This window comes from Schistocerca americana, chromosome 8 (genome assembly GCF_021461395.2).
Source record: "Schistocerca americana isolate TAMUIC-IGC-003095 chromosome 8, iqSchAmer2.1, whole genome shotgun sequence".
NCBI classification, from domain to species: Eukaryota; Metazoa; Arthropoda; class Insecta; order Orthoptera; family Acrididae; genus Schistocerca; species Schistocerca americana.
In genome coordinates this window covers 460,300,144-460,325,319 of record NC_060126.1, presented here as the reverse complement: position 1 = coordinate 460,325,319, position 25,176 = coordinate 460,300,144, and the positions used below count along the sequence as shown (strand labels likewise).

The following is a 25,176-nucleotide window of genomic DNA, read 5'->3' as shown; positions in this document are numbered from 1 at the left end:
AAATTGTATCGAGCGGATGGACGTGTACGGGTATGGAGACCGTGCATGTCATCAGGGGGCTATTAAAGCTGGTGGAGGCTCTGTAATGGTCTAGGACGTGTGCAAGTGGAATGGTACGGGACCAGTGATACGTCTAGAAACGAGTGTGACAGGTGACACGCACGTAAGCATCCTATCTGATGACCTGCATCCATTCATGTCCATTGTGCATTCCGGCGGACAATGCGACACACCACACATCCAGAATTGCTACAGAGTGGCTCCAGGAACACTCTTCTGTGTAAACACTTCCGCTGGCCACCAAATTCTCCAGACATGAATGTTATTGAGCATATCTGGGATGCTTTGCAACGTGCTGTTCAGAAGAGATCTCCTTTCCCCCCCCCCCACCACCCCCACCCCCACCCCCCCACCCCACACGGTACTCTTACGGATTTATGGACAGCCCTGCAGGATTCATGCTGCCAATTCCCTCCAGCACTACTTCACACATCAATCGAGTCCATGCCGCATCCTGTTGCGGTACTTCTGCGTGCTCGCGGGAGCCCTACACGATATTGGGCAGGTGTACTAGTTTCTTTGGCTCTTCGGTGTTTATACACTCATGTTCAGAAAAAATAGAAACCTTGAACGACTAGAGATAGGACGTTCATAGCCAGGACATGTACATCAGTACGTTCTGCAGAAATGATTAACGCTTCAGTCACCTCCGTTCAGCATGTGTCCTGTTGCCCAGTAAGTACAGTCATTTTTAACTTTCCTGAGTTTGATGAAATTGTTATTCAGTCTATGGAGGAAGGTATCAGTGATATAGATCAAGAAATAAACAAAAAAGACGATGATTTTACATTAGCCAGTGATCACAGTCCTGCTATCGAACAAGAGTGTAATTCAGAGGAAGAGCTCCAGGAAAGTTGTGATGGGAATCTGTCTGTTTCTTCAATGAAATACTTGAAGTGTCGGTTAAAATCGAATGTGTTCTGAGTGGCGATAAAAATCTAGTTCCCAGCAATGAATGTCAGTTTTACAGACTTTCTTTTTGTACCTTTCGAGTGGAATTTTTTATGCGCAAATTTAAACCCTGGAATTTAGTTTTATTTGGAAATTTATTTGCTACAGAGATTGTATAATTTTTCAGAATGTAAAATTCAATACTCTAACCGTCCATTTATATGTACTATTTAAAATAACCATACAAAATTATGTGCTTTAGCGTGATAAATAGTAAAATGCTGCAGGCTTTGTTTAGTGCAATAAAATAAACTAGAAATATTTAAACAGCACTTAAATAATTGTAAAAATAAATGTTATGTAGCATAAATTAAAAAATTCGAATGATTTTTGCCTTAAATCTAGGTGTAAACATAGAGGACCCAGAGACCCCACCTCGTAGTATACGTTACAGGAAAGTCACCTCGCGAGTTAACGGTTAAAAGAAAAACGCCTTTTTGCTTGCTGCATGCCAAGTTTTTTATTTAATTTGTTCGCCTAGACGCGTTCCACCTTATTTACAAGGCATCTTCAGTGAATGGCCTGAAATATTAGACGATTTTTTTCGTTTGCGCATATAGGCTGTCGGATGCACATACAGGTTGTAGATGGTTGTAGATTTAAAACAGTTCATTGTTATAATAAAAGGGAAAGGGCTGTACAGTTTGGTGCCTGCTGCACTGTTTATAAGCCAAACAACTTTGTCTGATGTGTCAAACTGGCTGGAAGTTTGCAGTTTTCCTTGTGGTCACTCTGTTTACGAAATATAGCACTGTAACTGCCATTTTCTTTGTCTAGAATGTACTCGTTTAAGCGTTGCCAACTTTCTGAGCTTTTGCTTTCAGACGTATTGTTTTTGTTTGTGTGTGTACTTTTCCTATTTTTATTTATTTTTTATTTACTTATTTATACATTTTTGAGTTTACGTATGTATATATTCTTGAATTGATTACCATTGTTACCGTGTTCCGACCATTGTCTGCAGAGGCTTGGTGATTACATACAAAAAATAGTCTCGTTCGTTTGCGTCACCTTGAAATGTAGTGCAGCATTGAATAAATGTTGTTTGGCCTATCATGGTGACGTGTAACTTACTTTTTGAAGTCTCCTCGTAGTTGGAGATTTCACTACAGGGAAAAATCCAGAGCAGAGCTTTATCCAGCAGTGGACATCGAATTGCTGAGAATGACGATGTAGTGATCCAATCTGATGTAGTGAAAGAAGCTGTATATCGTTACAGAATTGTTTCCGTTAAGGTTTGTGCAACGGAGAACGTCTTCTCAGCATCCCATGGGAAGCGCCAATAGCTTTTATTATCTACCACTGGACATGATGCGCGGAAAGGAGAATCAATACAATGACAATCGGAGTTTCAGTGGACATGTGTGGTAACAGAAAACAAAATTTGTTAGTAGTCTAAGACTGCCGAAGTGAGGACTTGGTTATCTGTCGTTAAACAGCGTGTGTGCGTCACGGAAGACCACGCCGTGGTCTGAAGCACGTCAAACGCCGGAGTTCTGTTTGCCTACGGATCCTGAACTCGTTTTATCTAACAGCTGCGGCTCCTTATTTACAAACAATAGAACGCAGCCCGAAGAAGTGTGCGCGTGGCGATACGGACAGCACTGTGCTGCTGTCCATTACAAATAAACCAAATAGGAAGAGGTCTGCGCCGATGCAGATATGCTCAATAATAAATGCTTTGTGGTTAAATGTTAGATACGGAGAAGTCAAAGAAATGGCTTACCATAAGGAATTTTTTTTCAACAATGTTATTAACACGTATACCAATGACTAACTACTTCCGGCGAACATAAGGGGTGTCCTTTACGCCGGCGATTTGGCATTAGAGAGTCAAGGGAAACCTGAATATGTTGAAGCTCATCTGAAAGATGCGTTGAGAGAGTTGTGTGTCTATTGCTTAAACAATCAACTTCGCCCAAACCCATCTAAAACTTAATTTCATCTTAACCACAATGAGGCACGTCGCAAACTTAACATTACATGGCAAGGGATACAGTTGAGTCGCCTAGATGCAAAACTGTCCATGTCGTCCATAACCGGTTTTGAGATAAAGTGGAAAAACTATTTTCACTGGTAAACACAAACTGACCTACACTGTATGTTGTGTACATATATATGGATTAGTACAAAACCATTTGGGCTATTGAAAAAAAAATCAGGAACTCAATGCATGTAAGATATAAGCAAAATAAAAATGGACTTGGACAGTTTTGCATCTGACTTTGCAGATGGCCACTTTTGCATGCAACTGAAATGGACATGGACAGTTTTGAACCTGACTAGCTGTACATGAGGAGAAGATATGGGGTGAACATAAAACTGTGTATTCAGTTTTAATTTCTTTTAATATTTCTGAAGGTACATGGTGTAACAACTGACAAACTGCAATCCACTTAATACATCATATCTGGAGCAATGTCATCATCTTCTCCTGCTAGGCATTCTGATTCAACTGATGCCCCTGACCCGCTGAAACCTAGTAATGTCATGTACCACGACAGGGATTTACGTTCCCTCCAGGACTCACCATAGTGTTTCTCGAGGAGTTTTGAAACATCCTCCAGTTTCTTTTCATTAATAAGAACAACCATGTTCGTAATGCAGCTCGAGTTTATGTGTCCCAAGTTTTTCCCACGTTTTCATACGGACACTGGTAGGTTGATTTCAGAATTATAATTAGGCTCCCCTTGGACTTTTCTAGCATTCTGAGAATGTGTATAACTTTCAGAATAAACAGCTGTAAGAGACCACACAAGTACAATGTTTACATGCTTATTGCAGCCATCTTGTATTACAGTCACATGACCCCAGCCTTCAATGCGATTCGTCAAAAGGGACAAGGCAAGTTTTGCACCCAACTTACTGATGGACATGGACAGTTTTGAATCTAACCACACTTTTCTTGAGCTGTTTTCCACAGGACATGGAGAGCTTTGAGCATAAACAGCATTTCAGGCATGTGTAAAATGTCATGCTCTACAATCCAGAGTTGCCAACTCAATTTTTTTTAAAAGTGGACATGGACAGTTTTGCATCTAAGCGACTCAGTTAAAAAATACGCCCCATCCGGAATATCTAGGAGTCACTCTGGACCGAACTCTGACCTACAGACAGCACTGCGGGAATACGAGAATGAAGGTGGAAGCCAGAAATAATAATCTTGCAAGATCGCTAGGTATCTCGACCACAAACCCAGAGGACGACGGCACTAGCAACATGTTACAGTGCTGCAGAGTATGAGTGCCCAATCTGGCACCAATATATCCACGTAAACATAGTTCTATCCACATAAACATGGTTGACAGGGCGCTAAACGAAACGTGTAGGCTTGTGACATGGTGTCTGAAACCCACGCCACTTGTAAAATTCTTACAGTTAGCAGGCATATCGGCACCAGATGTTCGTCGTGAAGTTTGCTGCGAACGGGGAAAGAACAAACCAGGAAACCTATCCCTTATATAGGCACGTTGCGGAACCCCCGAGGTTGAGGTACAAAAGTAGTTCCCTCAAGACCAATTCAATCTTGTGAGGAGCAGCAACTACAGCAAGGAAGCAATTGTGGATTTCTCATCTTGAGAATAACACTACTTGGCGTCTCCATTCGAAACCACCTCCCACCTGGGCACGAACATAAATGATCGTCTGGAGGTCACTCAACAGTTTTGGTTCTGGAGCTGGAATTGGAAGATCCAAGAGTAGCCTCCAGAATGGCACTTCCCTGTGGATACCAACTGCGACTGCGGGGAACCACACACCATGGAGCGCCTTGTGGATTGTCGACTGAGTCCTGCATCTCACACAGATGATGTACTGTGTGCAACTCCGAGCGCAGTTGTAGTTGCAAAATTCTGCCCAACAGTAGAGTAACTTGATTATTCTTCCTTTCATATGCTTTTAATGATAATAATCATGTATTGTTTATGACTCGAATAAAAAAATTATCCATTTGGGTCGGAGGGCCATTATGTTGGATGGAAAGCACAATGTCCCGCCACTAGAAGGAGTCGGCGAAACATGGTGACGTCCACTTTTTCCTGCCTTTCCGTACATTTGTTCGTGCAGGATCGCTATAATTAAACTTTCTCTACTTGAGAGGGCCCCCCATGACAAACGAGTGATCCTCGGACGATGAAACTTTGTGGAAACATTTGTAAGAAAAGGCGCAAGAGACATAACGAACAAACTATTGAAAGAAACACATTTTAATTTCCACGTGAGAGGGTAACGTTTGTTAGTACTATGCTTACGTTCCGTGTTACAAATGTTGCTTAATGTGACGCCTACCTGCATCCACGACAGCTGGAACCGCACAACAGGTACTGTTTAACAACCGATAGCGGCACTTCTCGAACGGTGAACCTTGGAAGCTTCAGCTGCCGTGACACTGCTCGAGCACTGCTTCAAGATCGTACGTTGCTTCCAGCATTCTCAGCCGTTGTAACTGTAACTTCTTCAACGATCTGTGGCGCAGTTGGACGTCGGCCTCTTCCAGGAGCAATTCCCCAACCGCTAGTTAATTCGAACTTCCAAATCCTGTTCTTAAACCCTGGTGCGGATAGAAGACCTCTCCGTGTGGTTTACGGTCTCTATACTCGCGAGGAGTAGCAGTAGTAGTGCTATTGTTTTGATAAAACAGCTTTACGGGTATGTCCCTGCTCACGTTGTCCAGACCCACGTTGACTGCTTGTAACTGCAATGAACACTCATGCTTGTGTTCCAACCAGACATCGCCGTTCCAGTACTGGCATCTAACATCAAGTCGTGACACTAATGCTATTAACAACGCAAATTCTGCAGCGCACATTCTGAACATCAGAGTACCATGTAGCTGTAGATGTGGATGTAGATGAATAGTCCCTACACGTAGGGTCATGTCCTTACGGTTGGCAGCTGTGAGTCGAACTTATCACAGACTCGACTGATTGTCTCTCTGCCCGCTTAGCGCTAGCTATGTACCTACCATCGACCTGTGTACGGCAAAAAAAAAAAAAAAAAGAGAGAGAGAGTTTATCGTCGGGTAAGGGATCGCAGACCCTTTACAGCACTGAGATGAAAACCGTAAATCATGGAAAAGTCCAGAGCAGTGGATGTCTAAGGCTGACCACGATGATGATGAATACCAGAGCCAACTGTGTGATCGCCTGGGTGTTCTCTTCCAGTTTTGAATCCACACGAAATTTTCGTCATTTTCCTCAGAATGAATTTTTCACGAATATTTTAAACAATAACACATAAGATGCAACAAAAAAGAAAACGAGCAGGAGAATGTGAATTGAAAACCTCTGAAAGGATCGCAATGTCGTTGTGGAAGAGGGTTCCACCCCTATAAGACCGCTGAGGTTCCACACTTGCCGCTAGAGGACACAGCCGCAAACCCATGTGACTACAAGAGTGAACACGCTCAAGCGTTGATCGTCCACTGCATTCAGTCGTGCTGAAAGTAGTGTAACGGGGGCTTCATAAGAAGGGCAACTGGCGTGTAGTGCGTTTCTTGACGGCGGAAGGACTCCAGGAAACGGAAATTCATCAAATAATGGCACACGGAGAGCACTGTATGTCCGTTGCAGGGAAGAATGGATGTCGTTGGCTTATAATGCGCGATCTGCATTGCCGGTGCCATTATACAAAACATGGGTGCAATCATTATTCAAGAGCGGCGAGTTACTGCAACAATAATTGTCGCAGAGATCGGATTGAACGCCAGAAATGTTCTCGCGTCCAATGGATGCCTCACAGTCTTGAATCAGCGCAGGACCGAGCGAGGTGGCGCAGTGGTTAGCACACTGGACTCGCATTCGGGAGGACGATGGTTCAAACCTGCGCCCTGAATTCCTGATTTATGTTTTCTGTGATTTCCCTAAATCGCTTCAGGCAAACGCCAAGATGGTTCCTTTGAAAGGGCACGACCGAATTCCTTCCCATCCTTCCCTAATCCGATGGGACCGACGACTTCACTGCTTGGTCCGTTTCCCCGGAACGTACCTACCTACCAACTAGCGCAGAAAGCATGTCGAATGGGACACTGTCTCGAACATCTTCCGGCGCTATGCTACGGATGGGGATGATTTCCTGGCTCGAGTAGTCGCTGGAGACGAGACATGATGTCATCACCTTGAGCCCGGCTGAAGCATGCAGGGTCACTGCCGCCCAGCGATCAAACAATGAAGCATAATTTATTACAGTTATGGTTATGCCTTTTCCCAAGTAATCCACGAGAATTATTCCTTGGGACTCAAAAAGAAGAAAAAGAAAAAAAAGACTGGCCATCGTTTCACCAGCTGACAAAACGGGCTTGTCTTCCTCAGTGTACTTTCATCAGCATTTGTCCTTGTTTTGAGTGCCGTTTTGACTCTGGTGTGGAATGATGGATCCATGTTTTTTCAACTGTCACAAATCGGCGTAAAAAGTCTTGCAGATTGCGATTAAACATCGCCAGACATTGCGTGAAATGTTGTACTGGATGCGCTTTTGGTCGACAGTGAGCATTGACAGCACCCACCTGGCAAACAGCTTTTTCCTAGCCGATTCTCCGTGCAGGATATTATGCTCTCGCTCAGTTGAGATGCCTGCAGTCTTAGCAATTTCACGAACTTTTGTTGGGGAATCTTCCATTACCATACCACGGATTTTGTCAGTGGTTTTCTTCGTAGTGACCTCAATTGGACGGCTTGAGTACGTTTCGTGATTGGTGTTTGTCCGACCACGTTTAAATTCATTAATCAAAAAGTAAACAGTCTTCACCGATGGTGCAGACTCTGCTTGAACCTCATTCAAATCTGTTTTGATTTGTGCGGCAGTTCACCCTCCAAATGAAATTGTTGAAAACCAGTCGACACACTGACAAATTCCGATAGCTGTCAGCAATGAACGCTGTACATTATTGTAATTTTTAATCGATCCTGGAAATAATCAAACTTACCAACGAAGAAGGCGCAACAAAAATGTTCAGTTCTTTCATGGGAATTTGCCTTATCAAAACATCCCTGTACAAGTTTCTGTGTGCAGGTCTCCGGCTCGACCTTTTTCTTCTTTTTCTGCCCCACATACTACCCATAACAGTGTGGAATGGGACCTTTTCCACATCATCTTGATAACGCTACAGTCCGCAACGGAAGCGCTACTGCAAAGTGCTTGGAATATAATATGGCGCATTGAATCAACTGGCCGCTTCACAATCCCGACCCGAACTGCATCTTTTTGAGCCGAACTAGACAATTGGTCGCTGGCCGCATAAATTCAAAACGACTACAACTCTTCACCACGTTTCAGAAAAAAACTGAATAATTATCCCATTCACTGTGTCAGAACTTAATAAGCATTCGCCGTAGAGAAAACACTGTAAAAAATAATGAAAGCTCGTTCTTCATCGTCGACAATGTCTTCACCATTTTGAGTATGTGGGGTAGTCAGTATTTGCAGAGTATCAACATACAATTACAGTTTCGTCTGTCCTAACAGTTTAAACCAATGTTCTTTCGACATTACAAGAACATGAGTTGACAGAGGACTAAAAAAAATAATGTTTCCATTTAAGTGTGTGTGCTTGTGCAAACTTTCAGTCTTGTTGATATGCTTTCACAATCAAAGAACGATTGTACATTCTGCAGCTCGGACAAGTGCGCCAAATATACCTCGCGATGTTGAAACATACTTGCATCAAGTGCTCGACCACTATCAGTCCCTTCTCGTGTGACAGCCAGTATTAAAGCGACATATATGAATGGATCTCTGAAGAACGATCTACACTGAAGAGTCAAGGAAACTGTTACACCTGCCTAATATCGCTTAGGGCCTCCGCGAGAAAGCAGAAGCGCCGCAATACGACGTGGCATGGACTCGACTAAAGTCTGAAGTAGTGCTGGAGGGAATGGACACCATGAATCTTGCAGGGCTGTCCATAAATCCGTAAGAGTACGAGGGGGTGGAGATCTCTTCTCAACAGCACGTTGCGAAGCATCCCATATATGCTCAGTAATGTTAGTGTCTGGGAAGTTTGGTGGCCAGTGGAAGTGTTTAAACTCAGAAGAGTGTTCGTGGAGCCACTCTGTAACAAGTCCGAACGTGCTGGAATGGCCCAAGTCCGCAGGATGCACAATGGACGTGAACGGATGCAGGTGATCGGACAGGATGATGACATACGTGTCATCGGCACATCGAGACGTATCAGGACTCCCATATCACCCCAACTGCACACGTCCCACACCATTACAGAGCCTCCACCAGCTTAAAAAGTCCTCTACTGACATGCAGCGTCCATGGAGTCATGAAGTTCTCTCTATACCCGTACAATTCCATCCCCTCGATACAATTTCAAACGAGACTCGTCCGACTAGATAACATGTCTCGAGTCATCAACAATCCAATATCGGTGTTGACGGGCCCAGGTGAGGCGTAAAGCTTTGTGTCGAGCTGGCCTTCGGCTGAGAAAACCCATATTGATGATTGACAGTTGTTGATGGCCCAGCATTGAAATCTGCAGCAATTTGCGGAAGGGTTGCACTTGTGTCGCGTTGAACGATTCTCTTCAGTCGTTGTTGGTCCCGTTCTTGCAGGATCTTTTACCGGCCGCAGCGATGTCGGAGATTTGATGTTTTACCGGATTCGTGATATTCACGGTACACTTGTGAAATGGTCGTAAGGGAAAACCCCCACTTATTCACTACCTCGGAGATGCTGTGTCACATCGCTCGTGCGCCGACTAAAACACCACGTACAGACTCACTCAAATCTTGATAACCTGCCATTGTAGCAACAGTAACCGATCTAACAACTGTGCCAGACACTTGTCTTATATAGGCGTTGCCGACCGCAACGTCTTCTGCCTGTTTACATACTCCGTATTTGGATACACATGCCTATACCAATTTCTTTGGGTCCTCAGTGTATATGTATATTTGTTCACGTGTTTCTGGAATAAGACGCGAAATTACTGGGGCATGTGAGTAGTATATTGCAAGCTGGAATAGCTTTCGCCTGTTGCTAAGAATTTTAACTGAACCATAAGATGATATTTAGCAGACATGGCATTCATGATTTAAATAACGAAACGCTGCCCCAATTACGTATTTGATAAAACTTGGAATGACACGTTTCAAGAATTACTCTAATATCAACTGGTGATATTTTCTTAGGTATTTTATGCGATATTTGGATGTGCGTTGTTCTCCCTCTCCCCCTGCCGTCGTCTTTTTGTGGTTTACTGCAATCGGAAAATGGGACAAAATAACACCTATCCACAGTTTACCAACAATTGTTTCCATTTCTTTTTCACTTTAAGAAACGCGCTCACTGGCATTTATTGGTTGGTTGGTTTGGGGGAAGAGACCAAACAGCGAGGTCATCGGTCTCATCAGATTAGGGAAGGACGGAGAAGGAAGTCGGCCGTGCCCTTTCAAAGGAACCATCCCGGCATTTGCCTGGAGTGATTTAGGGAAATCACGGAAAACCTAAATCAGGATGACCGGACGCGGGATTGAACCGTCGTCCTCCCGAATGCGAGTCCAGTGTGCTAGCCACTGCGCCACCTCGCTCGGTGGCATTTATTAAGTGATGCTGTATTGACGAGTAACTGTTCGGCATCCATTCCGGAGCAACAACGACGAAAAATTTTACAGTAGTGTGAAGTAGTTTAGATTAGATTAGTTTTTCGATCCATAGATCCATGCTGAGGAGATCCTCGTGGATGTAGAACATGTCAAAATTTTTTTTTGAAAAAGCTGAAATAACACTACTAATAGTATGAATATATACAATACATCATTTGTTTCTATTAAAAAATTCGTCAACGGAGTAGAAGGAGTTGGCCACTAGTAAGTCCCTCAGGCTCCTTTTAAACTGATCTTTATTTGTAACTAAATTTTTTATGTTTGCTGGCAAATTATTGAAAATGTGTGTTCCTAAGTAGTGGACCCCTTTTTGAACTAAAGTAAGTGCTTTTAAGTCTTTGTGCAGATCATTTTTGTTCCTGGTATTGTATGTATGAACTGAGCTGTTTTTTGGAAAAAGAGATATATTATGTTGGACAAATTTCTTTAAGGAATAAATATACTGAGAGGCAGTAGTTAGTATACCCAGTTCTTTGAAGAGGTTTCTACAGGACGGCCGTGAATTTACTCCACAAATAATACGTATTACACGCTTTTGGACTCTCAAAACTTTTGTTTGACTTGAAGAGTTACCCCAAAATATTATACCATATGACATTATGGAATGAAAGTAGGCAAAGTATGCAAGCTTTTCCATTTTTATGTCGCCTATGTCTGCTAACACTCATATTGCAAATACAGATTTGTTAAGGCGTTTTCTGCAGTTCTGTGGTGTGCTCCTTCCTCCCAACTAAATTTATTATCAAGTTGTAATCCCAGCAATTTAAGACTGTCAACCTCTTCTACCTGCTCTTCTTCATACTTTATGCATATGCTGGGTGGAAACCTTTTACGGGTTCTGAATTGCATATAGTGAGTCTTTTCGAAGTTTAATGTCAGTGAGTTGGCTTTAAACCATTTACACTCCTGGAAATTGAAATAAGAACACCGTGAATTCATTGTCCCAGGAAGGGGAAACTTTATTGACACATTCCTGGGGTCAGATACATCACATGATCACACTGACAGAACCACAGGCACATAGACACAGGCAACAGAGCATGCACAATGTCGGCACTAGTACAGTGTATATCCACCTTTCGCAGCAATGCAGGCTGCTATTCTCCCATGGAGACGATCGTAGAGATGCTGGATGTCGTCCTGTGGAACGGCTTGCCATGCCATTTCCACCTGGCGCCTCAGTTGGACCAGCGTTCGTGCTGGACGTGCAGACCGCGTGAGACGACGCTTCATCCAGTCCCAAACATGCTCAATGGGGGACAGATCCGGAGATCTTGCTGGCCAGGGTAGTTGACTTACACCTTCTAGAGCACGTTGGGTGACACGGGATACATGCGGACGTGCATTGTCCTGTTGGAACAGCAAGTTCCCTTGCCGGTCTAGGAATGGTAGAACGATGGGTTCGATGACGGTTTGGATGTACCGTGCACTATTCAGTGTCCCCTCGACGATCACCAGTGGTGTACGGCCAGTATAGGAGATCGCTCCCCACACCATGATGCCGGGTGTTGGCCCTGTGTGCCTCGGTCGTATGCAGTCCTGATTGTGGCGCTCACCTGCAGGCGCCAAACACGCATACGACCATCATTGGCACCAACGCAGAAGCGACTCTCATCCCTGAAGACGACACGTCTCCATTCGTCCCTCCATTCACGCCTGTCGCGACACCACTGGAGGCGGGCTGCACGATGTTGGGGCGTGAGCGGAAGACGGCCTAGCGGTGTGCGGGACCGTAGCCCAGCTTCGTGGCGACGGTTGCGAATGGTCCTCGCCGATACCCCAGGAGCAACAGTGTCCCTAATTTGCCGGGAAGTGGCGGTGCGGTCCCCTACGGCACTGCGTAGGATCCTACGGTCTTGGTGTGCATCCGTGCGTCGCTGCGGTCCGGTCCCAGGTCGACGGGCACGTGCACCTTCCGCCGACCGCTGGCGACAACATCGATGTACTGTGGAGACCTCACGCCCCACGTGTTGAGCAATTCGGCGGTACGTCCACCCGGCCTCCCGCATGCCCACTATACGCCCTCGCTCAAAGTCCGTCAACTACACATACGGTTCACGTCCACGCTGTCGCGGCATGCTACCAGTGTTAAAGACTGCGATGGAGCTCCGTATGCCACGGCAGACTGGCTGACACTGACGGCGGCGGTGCACAAATGCTGCGCAGCTAGCGCCATTCGACGGCCAACACCGCGGTTCCTGGTGTGTCCGCTGTGCCGTGCGTGTGATCATTGCTTGTACAGCCCTCTCGCAGTGTCCGGAGCAAGTATGGTGGGTCTGACACACCGGTGTCAATGTGTTCTTTTTTCCATTTCCAGGAGTGTATTAATACCCATGAAAATATCATTAGTACATCTTTCTAAAACTACACTCGACATACTATTTATTGCAATACTTGTGTCATCTGCAAACAAAACGAACTCTGCTTCTGGCAGTGTAACTGGTGAGAGATCATTAATGTACACAAGAAAAAGCAATGGCCCTAAGATGGATCCTTGTGGGACACCACATGTAATTTCTTCCCATTCTGATGGTGACTGATGACTTAATTCACTAGTCCCTTGCACTGACACCCTTTTTTCCTGTTAGCGAGGTATGACGTGAATTATTTTGCAGCACTGCCCGTGACACAATAGAATTCTAATTTATTTAAAAGGATGTTGTGGTTCACACAGTCGAATGCCTTTGACAAATCACAGAAAATACCTCGAAGAAGTCTGACGATACCTTTGACAAAGACGTTTGCCGATGATCTTTTACAGCGTAATACGGACGTTGAGCCGATGACGATGCAGCAGACAGAAGTTTCACGTATTGCCTACCATTTTTGTTGCAGAGCTTCCCGGCGCGGCTGTACCGGAAGGAGGCGGCTGGCCGGCCCAGCGCCTTAGAGCGCCACCTCTCAGACTCGGAGTCCGACAGCGACTCCGATGACGAGCACCGGCCCAGGGAAAAGGTAACCACAGCTGTCGATACGAAACTGTCCTTGTGCCAACAGATACGAGCGTGCTTAAAGATTTACACTGTCCAGTCACGTTAATGTGGCCACCCTGAATAACCAACTTTCGCAGCTCGGACTGTTGCGAGACTTGAAGGAAGAGAGAATGACCTGGAAGGTGCCAACAGAGGTGGTTCCACTCCTGAATCTTCCGTTTATTCCCATCATTGCTTCTTCGATGTACCGATTGAACAGTAGGAAGAGGGGGGTGGGGGAGACTACATCCATGTCTTACACCTGTTTTTATCCGAGCACTTCGTTTTGGTCGTCCACTCATATTATTCCTTCTTGGCTCTTGTATACAGGGTGAAAAGTATTTTAACCGACAAACTCTGGGAGGTTTCAGGGGACATCAAAACAAATATTTTTCCCTAATGTCATTTTTTCCTATGAGGATTATTTAAACCGGTGGAGGGCGTATTACGCTCTTCTGTTGTTAGAGGCCGTATTACGATCTTCAGTTGTTAGAGGGCGTATTACGCTCTTCAGTTGTAGGCAACTGCTGTTCACAAATGTAGCAGTGCATTGTCTCTGTTTACTAATGGAGCGATACACCTGGAGTGAGTACACTGATATGGTTGGTGCGTACTGCGTAGCGCACCACAACGGATGAGCTGCACAGCGGGTTTATCAACAACAATACCCGAATCGCCGTATCCCGGATCATACGACCTTTGCTACTGTGTGCCAACGCCTGCTTGAGACTGGGTCATTTAGCAGATTACCTGGACAGGGACACCGTCGCACGGTAAGAGCGCTGCAATTTGAGGAAGCTGTCTTGCAGCATGTGGAGTGGGATCTTTCAATCAGCACTCGTGCAATTGCACGTGACATTGGGACGAATCAGACGAATGTAAGAACAGTCCTTCGAGAGCAATTGTTACGTCCATTTCACTTACAGTGTGTCCACAACCTGGAACCAGTTTAATATCCACACAGAGCACAGTTCCTCTACCGGTTTAAATACTCCGCATAGGAAAAAATGACATTAGGGGAAAATATTTGTTTTCATGTCCCCTACAACCTCCCAGAGTTTGTCGGTTTAAATACTTTTCACCCTGTATATTGTATATTACCAGTCCCTCCCTATAGCTTATCACTATTTTTCTCGGAATTTCGAACATCTTGCACCATTTTACATTGTCGAATGCTTTTTCCAGGTCAACAAATCCTATGAACGTGTCTTGATTTTATTTAGTCTTGCTTCCATTATCAACGGCAACGTCAGAATTGCCCCTCTGGTTCCTTTCCATTTTCTAAAGCCAAACTGATCGCCATCTAGCACATCCTCAATTTTCTTTTCCATTTTTCTGTGTGTTGTTCTTGTCAACAACTTGGATGCGTGAGCTGTAAGCTGATTCTGCGGTAATTCTCGCACTTGTCAGCTCTTTCTGCGGTAATTATCGCACTTGTCAGCTATTTCAGTCTTCGGGATTGTGTAGATAATATTTTTCAGAAGGTCAGATGGTATGTCCCCAGACTGGTACATTCTACAACCAACGTGAATAGTTGTATTGTTGCCACTTCCCCCAATAATTTTAGGAACTCTGATGGAATGTTATCTATCCCTTCTGCCTTATTTGATCTTAAGTCTTCCAAAGGTCTCTTAAATTCTGGTTCTAAGTTACTTCAAACCCGTCTTTGCAACTACTAAAATGCGTGTTTACCATGACGAATCAAAACATTATGGCCATCAGTGTAAGAGTTTGTTGATCCGCCTTTGGAGTGAAGTACAGTAGCGAATCTCCGTGGCACAGTTTCGACAAGTCCTTGGTAGGTTTCCGGAGGTATGTGGCACCAGATAGCTACATCTACGCAAAGGTCACGCAATCCTCGTAAATTACGGGCAGGTGGTTTGTGACCGTGGAGCTGGTGCCCAGCAACGTGCCCGATGAGTTCCATCAAATTCAGATCAGGCGGATTGGGTGGCCGAGACATAAGCATGAGTTTGCAGTTACGATCCTCGAGCCACTGCTGCTTTGTGACACAAGAAGTTACCTTCCTGAAACTTCCTGGCAGATTAAAACTGTGTGCCGGACCGAGACTCAAACTCGGGACCTTTGCCTTCCGCGGGCAACTGCTCTACCAACTCAGCTACCCAAGCACGACTCACACCCGTCCTCACAGCTTTACATCTGCCAGTACCTCGTCTCCTACCTTCCAAACTTTACAGAAGCTCTCCTGCGAACCTTGCAGAACTAGCACTCCTGAAAGAGTCTCGGTCCGGCACACAGTTTTATTCTGCCAGGAAGCTTAATATCAGCGCACACTCCGCTGCAGAGTGAAAATCTCATTCTAGTTACCTTCCTGCAAGATGCCATCGCCGCCTGAGAAAACGTTAATCGGCTAAAAGCGCATCTGGCAAACGTTCCAACACAATGTCTGGCGATGTTTAATCGCAATTCACTAGACATTTTGCGCCGATTTGTGACTTTTGATGAAACTTGCAGCCACCATTACACACCAGAGTAAAAGCGTCTGTCAAAGCAACGGACAAAGGCTGCTGAAAGAGCATCGAAGAAGGCAAAGACCGCTTCATTAACTGGTAAGATAAATTTTCAGTAAGGTAATGGTCAGTACTTTTTGGGACTCCGAAGGAGTAAACCTCATAGATTACTTGCAAAAAGGAAAAATTATAACTGGACCCTCTTATGTTTTATTGTTGGACCGTTTGAAACTTACGTTGACTGAAAAAAAGACTAAGGTTGGCACGCAAAAAAGTGATCCTTTACGAGGATAATGCACCATCCCACACATCAGCGACAACAATGGCGGAAGTGCATGAACTGGACTTTGAATTGGATCCTCATCAACCCTATTCAACAGACTTAGCCTCAAGTGACTTCTTTCTGTACTCTGACTTGAACTTTTGGCATGCTGGGAAGAAATTTTCATCAAATGGGAAAATGATAGTGGCAGTTAACGATGAGATGAAAAATCTGGAGGATCGCTGAACAAAGTATGTATCCCTCGAAGGAAACTATGCCGAGAAGTAAAGTGAGTTGCTTAAGAAACAACATTTTTCTTGCTTTTTTTTTATCAGAATTATATAACTAACCAGGTATGCAGGGTGATTCACGAATATATGCAAATATTTTACTACGTTATCCTACAAGTAAAACTAAAGAAGAAAGTTCATATAAACATAGGTCTGCAAATGTTTAGTTACGGAGTTACGGCTAATAAAAGATTTTGCATGAAGTTTCGCTAGTATGAAGCCATCACAAAACTGTACAAGGTTAAAGTAAAGCACGATTTCCATTTATTTTGTTGTTATTGGTCTGGTGACTCTAATAAAACACGTCCCAGACGTGTATCTGCAGTAGTTTTCCAGAATATCCAGGGAAAGAAAGATTATTACTTGCTCGAATTAGCCGAGCGGTTCTAGGCGCTTCAGTTCGGAACCGCGCGACTGCTACGGTCGCAGGTTCAAATTCTGCCTCGGGCACGGATGTGTGTGATGCCCTTAGGTTAGTTAGGTTTAAGTAGTTCTAAGTTGTATGGGACTGATGACCTCAGAAGTTAAGTCCCATAGTGCTCAGAGCCATTTGAACCATTTGCTCGCATTATGAATGCAACAGATGAAATTAAGAACAGCCCTGTGAAACTGAAACAAGCAACAAAATCTGTTCAGACACGTGCAGCTGAATGCATTGAACGCGGTGGAGGCATTTTTGAACATTTATTGTGAATGTATTGTGAATCTGTATGCACACTGTACAACTTCCTTAACACTGAGCTTTCTTTTTTCCGATTTAACACGAATTCAGATATGTGCTGTGGTATTAATAAAAGCAGATTATCTGACACATTCATACAGTATCAGTTAACGTTATTGCCATCATTTTTCCAAAATTAAATTCTCTACAACTTATTTTGAAAACTTTGTGCAGTTGTCTGGAATTTAAAAAAGCAATTGGGCCAAGTAGTTAATAAATTAAAAATTTTACGAAATTACGTCTTTGCTTCTATGGATGTTCAGGGAAACTACTGCATATAATCAATAACAACAAAATAAATGGAAATCGTGCTTTACTTTAACCTTGTACGGTTTTGCGATGGCTTCATATTAGCGAAGTTGCTAAGTTCCAAGCAAAATCTTTTATTAGCCGTAACTCTTTAACTAAACATTTGCGGACCTATGTTTATATGAACTTTTTTCTTTAGTTTTACTTGTACAATAACATATTAAAATATTTGCATGTCTTAGTGCATCACACTGTATGTTCAAAGTAATTCCAGCAGAAATTGTGTTACATTTCTCAGTGTCTTCTGTTGCTACCAATGCAGATTTGTGCCGCATTAAACATAGTGTCTGTTTGACGTGTTTTGTTGAATTTTCTCAGAATAACTTTGATCGGCCAGAAAATTAAAATGGTGCTGTTTTCTCAGAAGTAACATGAGCAGTTGTGTAAGAACAGTTATAACAATTTGTGGAATGGCATTTGACATCATACATACTGCCTGCGTCCAGAAGGCCAGAATAAGTAAGCGTGAAAAGTTTTTTGTTACCCTGTAAAATTTGCTTTCTGTTAGGTGCAACAGTGTTTGGGTGAACGATTCAGTTCTAGGCTGTGAAGATGGGTGATTATCTGCAGGTGACGCGCAGCAGACTTGGTGGGAGAAACGTCCTCAGCAGCACGCGGGCCCCGGCACGTACGCCGCGCGGCACAACGGGAAGTGAATAACAGGGGGCGCGGAGCAGCGGAAAGCATCTAGCAAGTAGGACAACGCTGCAGCTAGATGGTCGTGGTGGTTAGTGTTTAACGTCCCGTCGACAACGAGGTCATTAGAGACGGAGCGCAAGCTCGGGTTAGGGAAGGATTGGGAAGGAAATCGGCCGTGCCCTTTCAAAGGAACCATTCCGGCATTTGCCTGAAACGATTTAGGGAAATCACGGAAAACCTAAATCAGGATGGCCGGAGACGGGATTGAACCGTCGTCCTCCCGAATGCGAGTCCAGTGTGCTAACCACTGCGCCACCTCGCTCGGTGCTGCAGCTAGAACAAGGAAGTTTAGGTGCAAAGATCTGACGGAAAAGGTGCTAAAAAGTTGTCAGTTCAAAAAGCAGAAAATTTGTTATGTCTCTGCCCAGTGTTTAACAGTGATTTGCGAAGTATGTATGCAGATAGGCCGAGAAGTAATTACGTCACAAACCGCCCAAGGGAATGCGCTCGTGCATTGAAAAAAATACCGGGTGATCAAATAGTCAGTATAAATTTGAAAACTTAATAAACCACGGAATAATGTAGATAGAGAGGTAAAAATTGACACACATGCTTGGAATGACGTGGGGTTTTATTAGAACAAAAAAAAAAAAAAAAAAAAAAAAAAAAATTCACAAAATGTTCGACAGATGGCGCTGGACAGCAAAACTGCTACCGTGACGGGTCAGAGGTATGCCGACATGTTACAGAATCGCATCATCCCCAGCCTGGCTGATAAACACCTGCTGGAACGTACGATGTTTATGCAGGATGGCGCTCCATATAGCTAGACGCGTGAAAGATCTCTTGCGCGCGCATTGTTAGGTGATGATCGTGTGCTCAGCCACCACTTCCGTCATGCTTGGCCTCCCAGGTCCCCAGGCCTCAGTCTGTGCGATTATTGGCTTTGGGGTTAACTGAAGTCGCAAGTGTATCGTGATCGACCGACATCTCTGGGGATGCTGAAAGACAACATCCGACGCCAATGCCTCACCGTAACTCCGGACATGCTTTACAGTGCTGTTCACAACATGATTCCTCGACTACAGCTATTGTGGAGGAATGATGGTGGACATATTGAGCATTTCCTGTAAAGAACATCGTCTTTGCTTTGTCTTCTTTGTTATGCTAATTATTGCTATTCTGATCAGAGGAAGCGCCATCTGTCGGACATTTTTTGAACTTTTGTATTTTTTTGGTTCTAATAAAACCCCATGTCATTCCAAGCATGTGTGTCAATTTGTACCTCTTTACCTACATTATTCCGTGATTTATTCAGGTTTCAAATTTATACTGATTTTTTGATCACCCGGTATATTGAAACACGTCACTGAAGACAATGGCCAACTTCAGTCACTCATTCAGAAAGCTATAAACAAAAAACTTTCAGAATATTGCTTCTCCAGTTTTCTCACGACTGTTTTCAGGTTGGAGGGACCATGTACGAAATGAAGTTCACCTGGCAAAACATCTAAAAATGTGCACGCAGCCTGAAAACTGTTACAGAAACACGACAGCTTTCAACCAAGTACTCATCTCCCCATCGAGTGCAGATGAGCGAAGGTGGTAACGGAAGACGCTATAGTGTGTGATAGTTTTGTATTCTGCCAGCAGATTTTTCGATATTTTTAGCGCAAAATTCAAAATCGTTCACGTATCAAAAGAATCAGCCCAGATATTTGAAGTTATATGTCACTGACTTCTGATTTAAAATTGCAAATAACATGTGTGACCTGTGTGAGTTTTGATACGTAAGCATTAGCCTTACTTGGACCACAACACACTTTGTTGAAATTTTTTATCATGGTGACACTAACAGCCAAATTCCTTGAGAAAAGGGGCAAAAACATTGGCTTCACTTGTTCTTCATCCAGGGTTTCCACTACCATATTCCAAACATACCTCCTTCGCGGCACCCACCTCACACACACCTTCGTAGACAGTTCTGCGTGCAGGATATTATGCACTCGCCCAGTTGAGATGCCTACAGTCTCAGAAGTTCCACGAATTTTTATTCTGTGATCTTGCGTTACCATGTCATGGATTTTGTCAGTGATTCGCTTTGTGGTGACCTCACTTGGACGGCCGGAGCGCGCTTCGTCTTTGGTGCTTTTAAATTCATTTAATCCAAAAGTAAATGGTCGTCAGTGATGTTGCAGAGTCCGCTTGAACTTGCAGTTCTGTTTTGATATGCGTGGCAGTTCAACCCTTCAAATGAAAATGTTTAATTACAGCATAAAACTCCGTATTTCCAAGTGCAGTCGACACACATACCAATTGATATGGCTGACAACAATGACCTGTACGCTGTATATTGTTGAACTTCTTTATACGGTCCTTGGAATAATCAAGCGCAACAAAAATGTTCCATTCTTCTATGAAAATTAACAGAATTAACCAAACCATCCTGGAACATTCAGCATCGCGTACCTTACCGATTCCTAAATGGAAATGGGACGAGATACACTTTCTTCTATTGTTCATCTCTTCGTGTCAGACATATCAGTGCACTGGAGAGCCAAGAATTGTGTCTGCTGTCACAGTTAAGTGCGTAAAATCTCCGAAACAGCTATGCCTTATGATCTGCCGATACATCTCCAAATGAAACTGTCAGTGGCAAATTTCTTCCTTAAAAAAATCCAATCGTATTGTTTTGAATATCCCTCTCAAAAAACTGCGATATTTAGGGAATTCAGGGATACGTTCGAATGACAGCATAGGGGGAAAAAAATCAGAATTTTGGTCAAAACATACCAGTTTCGGCTTAGTGCTCCATTACTATACTACAATTTAACAAATTCAAGTTCTTTTGGCCTTCTCTCGTTACCACGACGTTCAGTGCATCTGCCTTAAACATTGTTCGCCGCAATAAACAGCTTAATACCTCGACAATGGTACCAAAAATAACGCTAGGCCGAATCAGTTTAACCCTTCACTCCGCACTTTGTTTAGCCCGTAACTGGTACACCTATAAATTGTAACACATAAGGTACATCTGGGTCCTCGGGACCCACCCAAGTTTTGAGTATATTTTGGTAAAAAAAACACATTTAAATGAAATTTAAATATGAAACTTTTATTAATGTTTTGTTACTAATGTTTTAAAACCACATTCCTCATTTATGGTCATACCTTAAAGATGTTACAAAAAAGGACAATAAACTGCATAAAATACGAAATGTGAAAAATATACTTTTGGAAAGTCCTGCACATCAGTTACAAATAGTAAGATAGACAACTGAAACTTCACGTTTAAACACAAAATGTACTATGCTTCACAACAGTAAGCCAGAAGAAAAGTTCAAAATCAATATAAAAATTTCTGCAGGCACAACTTTTGGATAAATTTTAGTACATTTCTCAGCTAAATGACTATGTGATCTTTGAAAATAGCAGAAATTATGACAAAATATTAGGTTTCAATTATACAGCATCTTCACCAGTCCATTTCAGTTATTTCATTCATCCAGACTACCGAAACAGTTTGGACATAAAGCAGTGGAACATTCCAAACATAATGGTGTTCGACATCTGGCACACGCCCGGGATGCTTTCCTGTCTTTTTTAGATGGGCACACTGAGCATCTTTTCCTCTTCGATTTAGTAGCACCAGCTTCACTGTGAACCTGGGATGTTCCTGATGCCTTGGAGGGGGTCATGCCTAGAATATCACAAATGGAATTTCGGATATCTTTTCTCAAAAATGGAGAATCCAATCTTCTTTTCATACAATCACTTATGAGTTGTGTACCTAGTTCAATGAGGAATTCTCTGCGTGTCACATCATCAGTATCTTCTTTCCCATGGTACAAAACAAAAGCATTTACACCTGCTATATCTAGCATAGTGTAGAAGACTGCCATAGGCCACCGCCTTGTTCTTCTAGAAGTCGTGTAATTATGCGTCTTTTCGTCAAGTGCGTCAACTCCACCTTTTGTTTTATTGTAGTCATGGATTATTTCAGGCTTATTTTCCACCATACATTCTCCATGGTGCATTGTCGATATCAGGTTGACAACCTTGTTCTTTTTGGGGACGTGTGAAAGTATTGTTACAGAACCAGAGTATCCGTAGATTGAAGAAGACACATTTCTGCCCTTTGCTGTTGAAAAGCTTGGTGGTAGCTCAGCCTTGTTCTTTCTCATGGTGCCAATATAAGTCAAATTACAGTTCGACAACTCATTGACCAACTCCACACTTGAGAACCAGTTGTCCCCTGTCACATTTCTGTTACTTCCCTTGATTGGTTCAACCAACCGCATGACAACAGCTGTTGGTAAGAGGACACGGCGCGGGATGGCTACAGCTGATTTTCCCGAATATATCTCTGCATTCAAACAGTAGTGCATTTTGGCATCAGCTAGAATAAATATTTTTATACCGTATTTCCGTGGCTTGGATGGAATGTACATCCTAAATGGACATCTACCACGGAATCCTACAAGCATTTCGTCAACAGTGACGTACTCTCCGACTGAATAGTTTTCTTGACAAGCTTCTATCAATGAATTGAAGAGCCAAGAGATGTGGTACAGTTTATCTGTGAGTTTCCTTGCGTCACGGGTTGCTGCATCATCAAAACGAAGGCAACGTAATAAAAACAGCAAACGTTTCAAGGGCATAGTTGCCCTAAAAATTGGTCTACCAGTGCCGTTTGTAGCATATAAACCATTCAGATCTTCGTTGTTTGACTTGAAGGCTCCCCACAAATAACAAAGACCTATGACAGCTTTTATTTCAGTACTGTCTGTTAGATTTGAAAAAGAATTCTTTTTTGACTCAGGTGGCAATGACATAATCTTTTCATTGGTTCTGAGTACTACCTCTGCAATCATTTCTTTGCTGAAAAGTAGTTCCCAAAATGCTAGAGGGGTCTTTTCTGTTACCTGTCTAGCTGCATTACGTATGCCAGGAAAGTGAATTGGAGCAATGATGTTGGTTTGAGAGGTTCTTCCACGTATGCTGGGTGTTGTTGACCACTTGAATCTGTTTCTTCCATAGATATAATTAGTTCCAGATTGTTCGTTGTTACTGTCTCCATCATCACTTTCATCACTTCCAGTTTCATGTTCACTAATTTCATAGTCACTGTCGCTTCCACTTATGTCTTCAATATCACTGTCCAATGGTTCGTTCAGATTATCTGTAGTATCTTCCTCGCTCATTTTTCTGAAGCACTACACCGTAAATCCAAGATACCGGAAATAATGCCACGAAAAGAAAACTTTCACTAACGGTACACCTGGGTCCACGGGACCCGATCACCTTTATAGAAACAAAACTAACAAAGAAACGCCTGCAACAATGTTGTGGGCTGGTAGCCAGTTGATTGTTAGGAGAGTACAGGGAGAGGGAAGTCAGTGCTACCACACACATCACGGAGCTGGAAAAAAGAAATTTCGCTCGGGTCCCTGGGACCCAGGTGTACCAGTTACGGGTTAGAACACCACATAATTTTTTGTTGTATTTGAAATTGTCCAGTAAAGTCAGGAAAAATGTTGAAAAAATTAATACATTATTAATTTTGGGGAAAAACATGCACTGCCCAAGAGAATCAAAAGACTATTTTTTTCGAAATCCTGTAATTGTTTCCAACTGCTACGCATAAGTTTGAAATTTGGCTCATAGGTGCCTACAACATTCTTCTTTAGTGCTGCAAACGCGAGGCGCTCTGCGGCGCCGCCTTCGAGCTCGACGATGCTTCGAACAACAATGTGTCGACATGCGAAAAAAGATCAGGGCTCAGAAGTTCATGTGATGTGTAAAGTGGGTGGCAACGCTGGCACCAAATTTCAATGCAATTCTGCCTAACTCCACCGTGGACGTGCCATGCGATAGGAATGTCATACAGACCCTCTTACCCACATTTCACACCTTTTTTTGATGCTTCTGCGATGGAGATCTGAAACGCGACACCCAGAATTGAAATCAAACCGCTTTGTTATGAGTGGCCGAAGGAAACGTTTGAGACACACTGCCGCTCAGCATCCATACGAAAAGGCCTTAGGCGATGGCATAAAGGGCGTCAATGAAGCCACCCCTTTCCTTGGGACGTTCATTCCCTTTCGTGGTCGAGAGTGACAGTTTGCTGTTTTACGAGCAACAGGAAGACATTCTTGACAGTCTTGGATAGTGCTGACATCACCGTGATGCTTCAACCATTCTGTAAAGGACATAGTGTGCTAGCAATACTATTGAATGAGATTTCACCTCTTTATGGCTCTGTGTGATCGGAGTTTTTGGTCTGGTGTGAGGGTGGAAACTTAAGTGACAGTTGAAAACCGTTAAACGGAATTTGAATGTGATCCGAAGCAGCAAAAAGTGATTACAGTTATTCAATACTCCTGTTTCACGCCCTCCTGTGAGATGATCACGGAGGAGTGCGAGATCGACACACGTCAGAAAATAACGGCAAGGTGACCCTCTAACACTGCCCAGTTCGGCAAAACCATCTGTGGTACCTAACCACTTTTATTGAGAATTTTAAAAATGCATCTTTACAGAGAAAATCTGTGAAGTAGCCCTAGGCTCCTGCAGATAGGCAACCAATTACCACCCATCCAATGCTAGTTGCCTGCCTGCGGGCATCTGTGGCTGCTTCTCAGTTTTTTCCTCAACGAGGTGCGGGTTGCGGACAGTAAAAATGAGCTTGATGGTGAGACAATACAGTCCATAATGAAGGACAGCAAAAATTAGAGCTTCTATATCAACACAGAGGGGAAAAAACCTTAGACAGATTTAAGAAAAAGAACAACAAAGAGGAAAGAACTATCAACTCAATTGCTGTGCGTATCACATATACTACTTGTTGCCAGATTTTTATGTATCTTAGAATTTTGCAACCTGAGGTTTAA

The 25,176-nt window shown here is 43.4% G+C and overlaps 1 protein-coding gene across 1 annotated transcript in view; it reads left to right on the top strand.

The window, feature by feature from the left end:
- LOC124545245 (sarcoplasmic calcium-binding protein) overlaps positions 1 to 25,176 on the top strand; it is a 189,741-nt gene that overhangs the window by 137,585 nt on the left and 26,980 nt on the right. Inside the window, exon 2 of the mRNA XM_047124118.1 lies at positions 13,455 to 13,574. Coding sequence (XP_046980074.1) covers positions 13,455 to 13,574 — 120 coding nt within the window. The remainder of the gene's footprint in view (positions 1 to 13,454; positions 13,575 to 25,176) is intronic.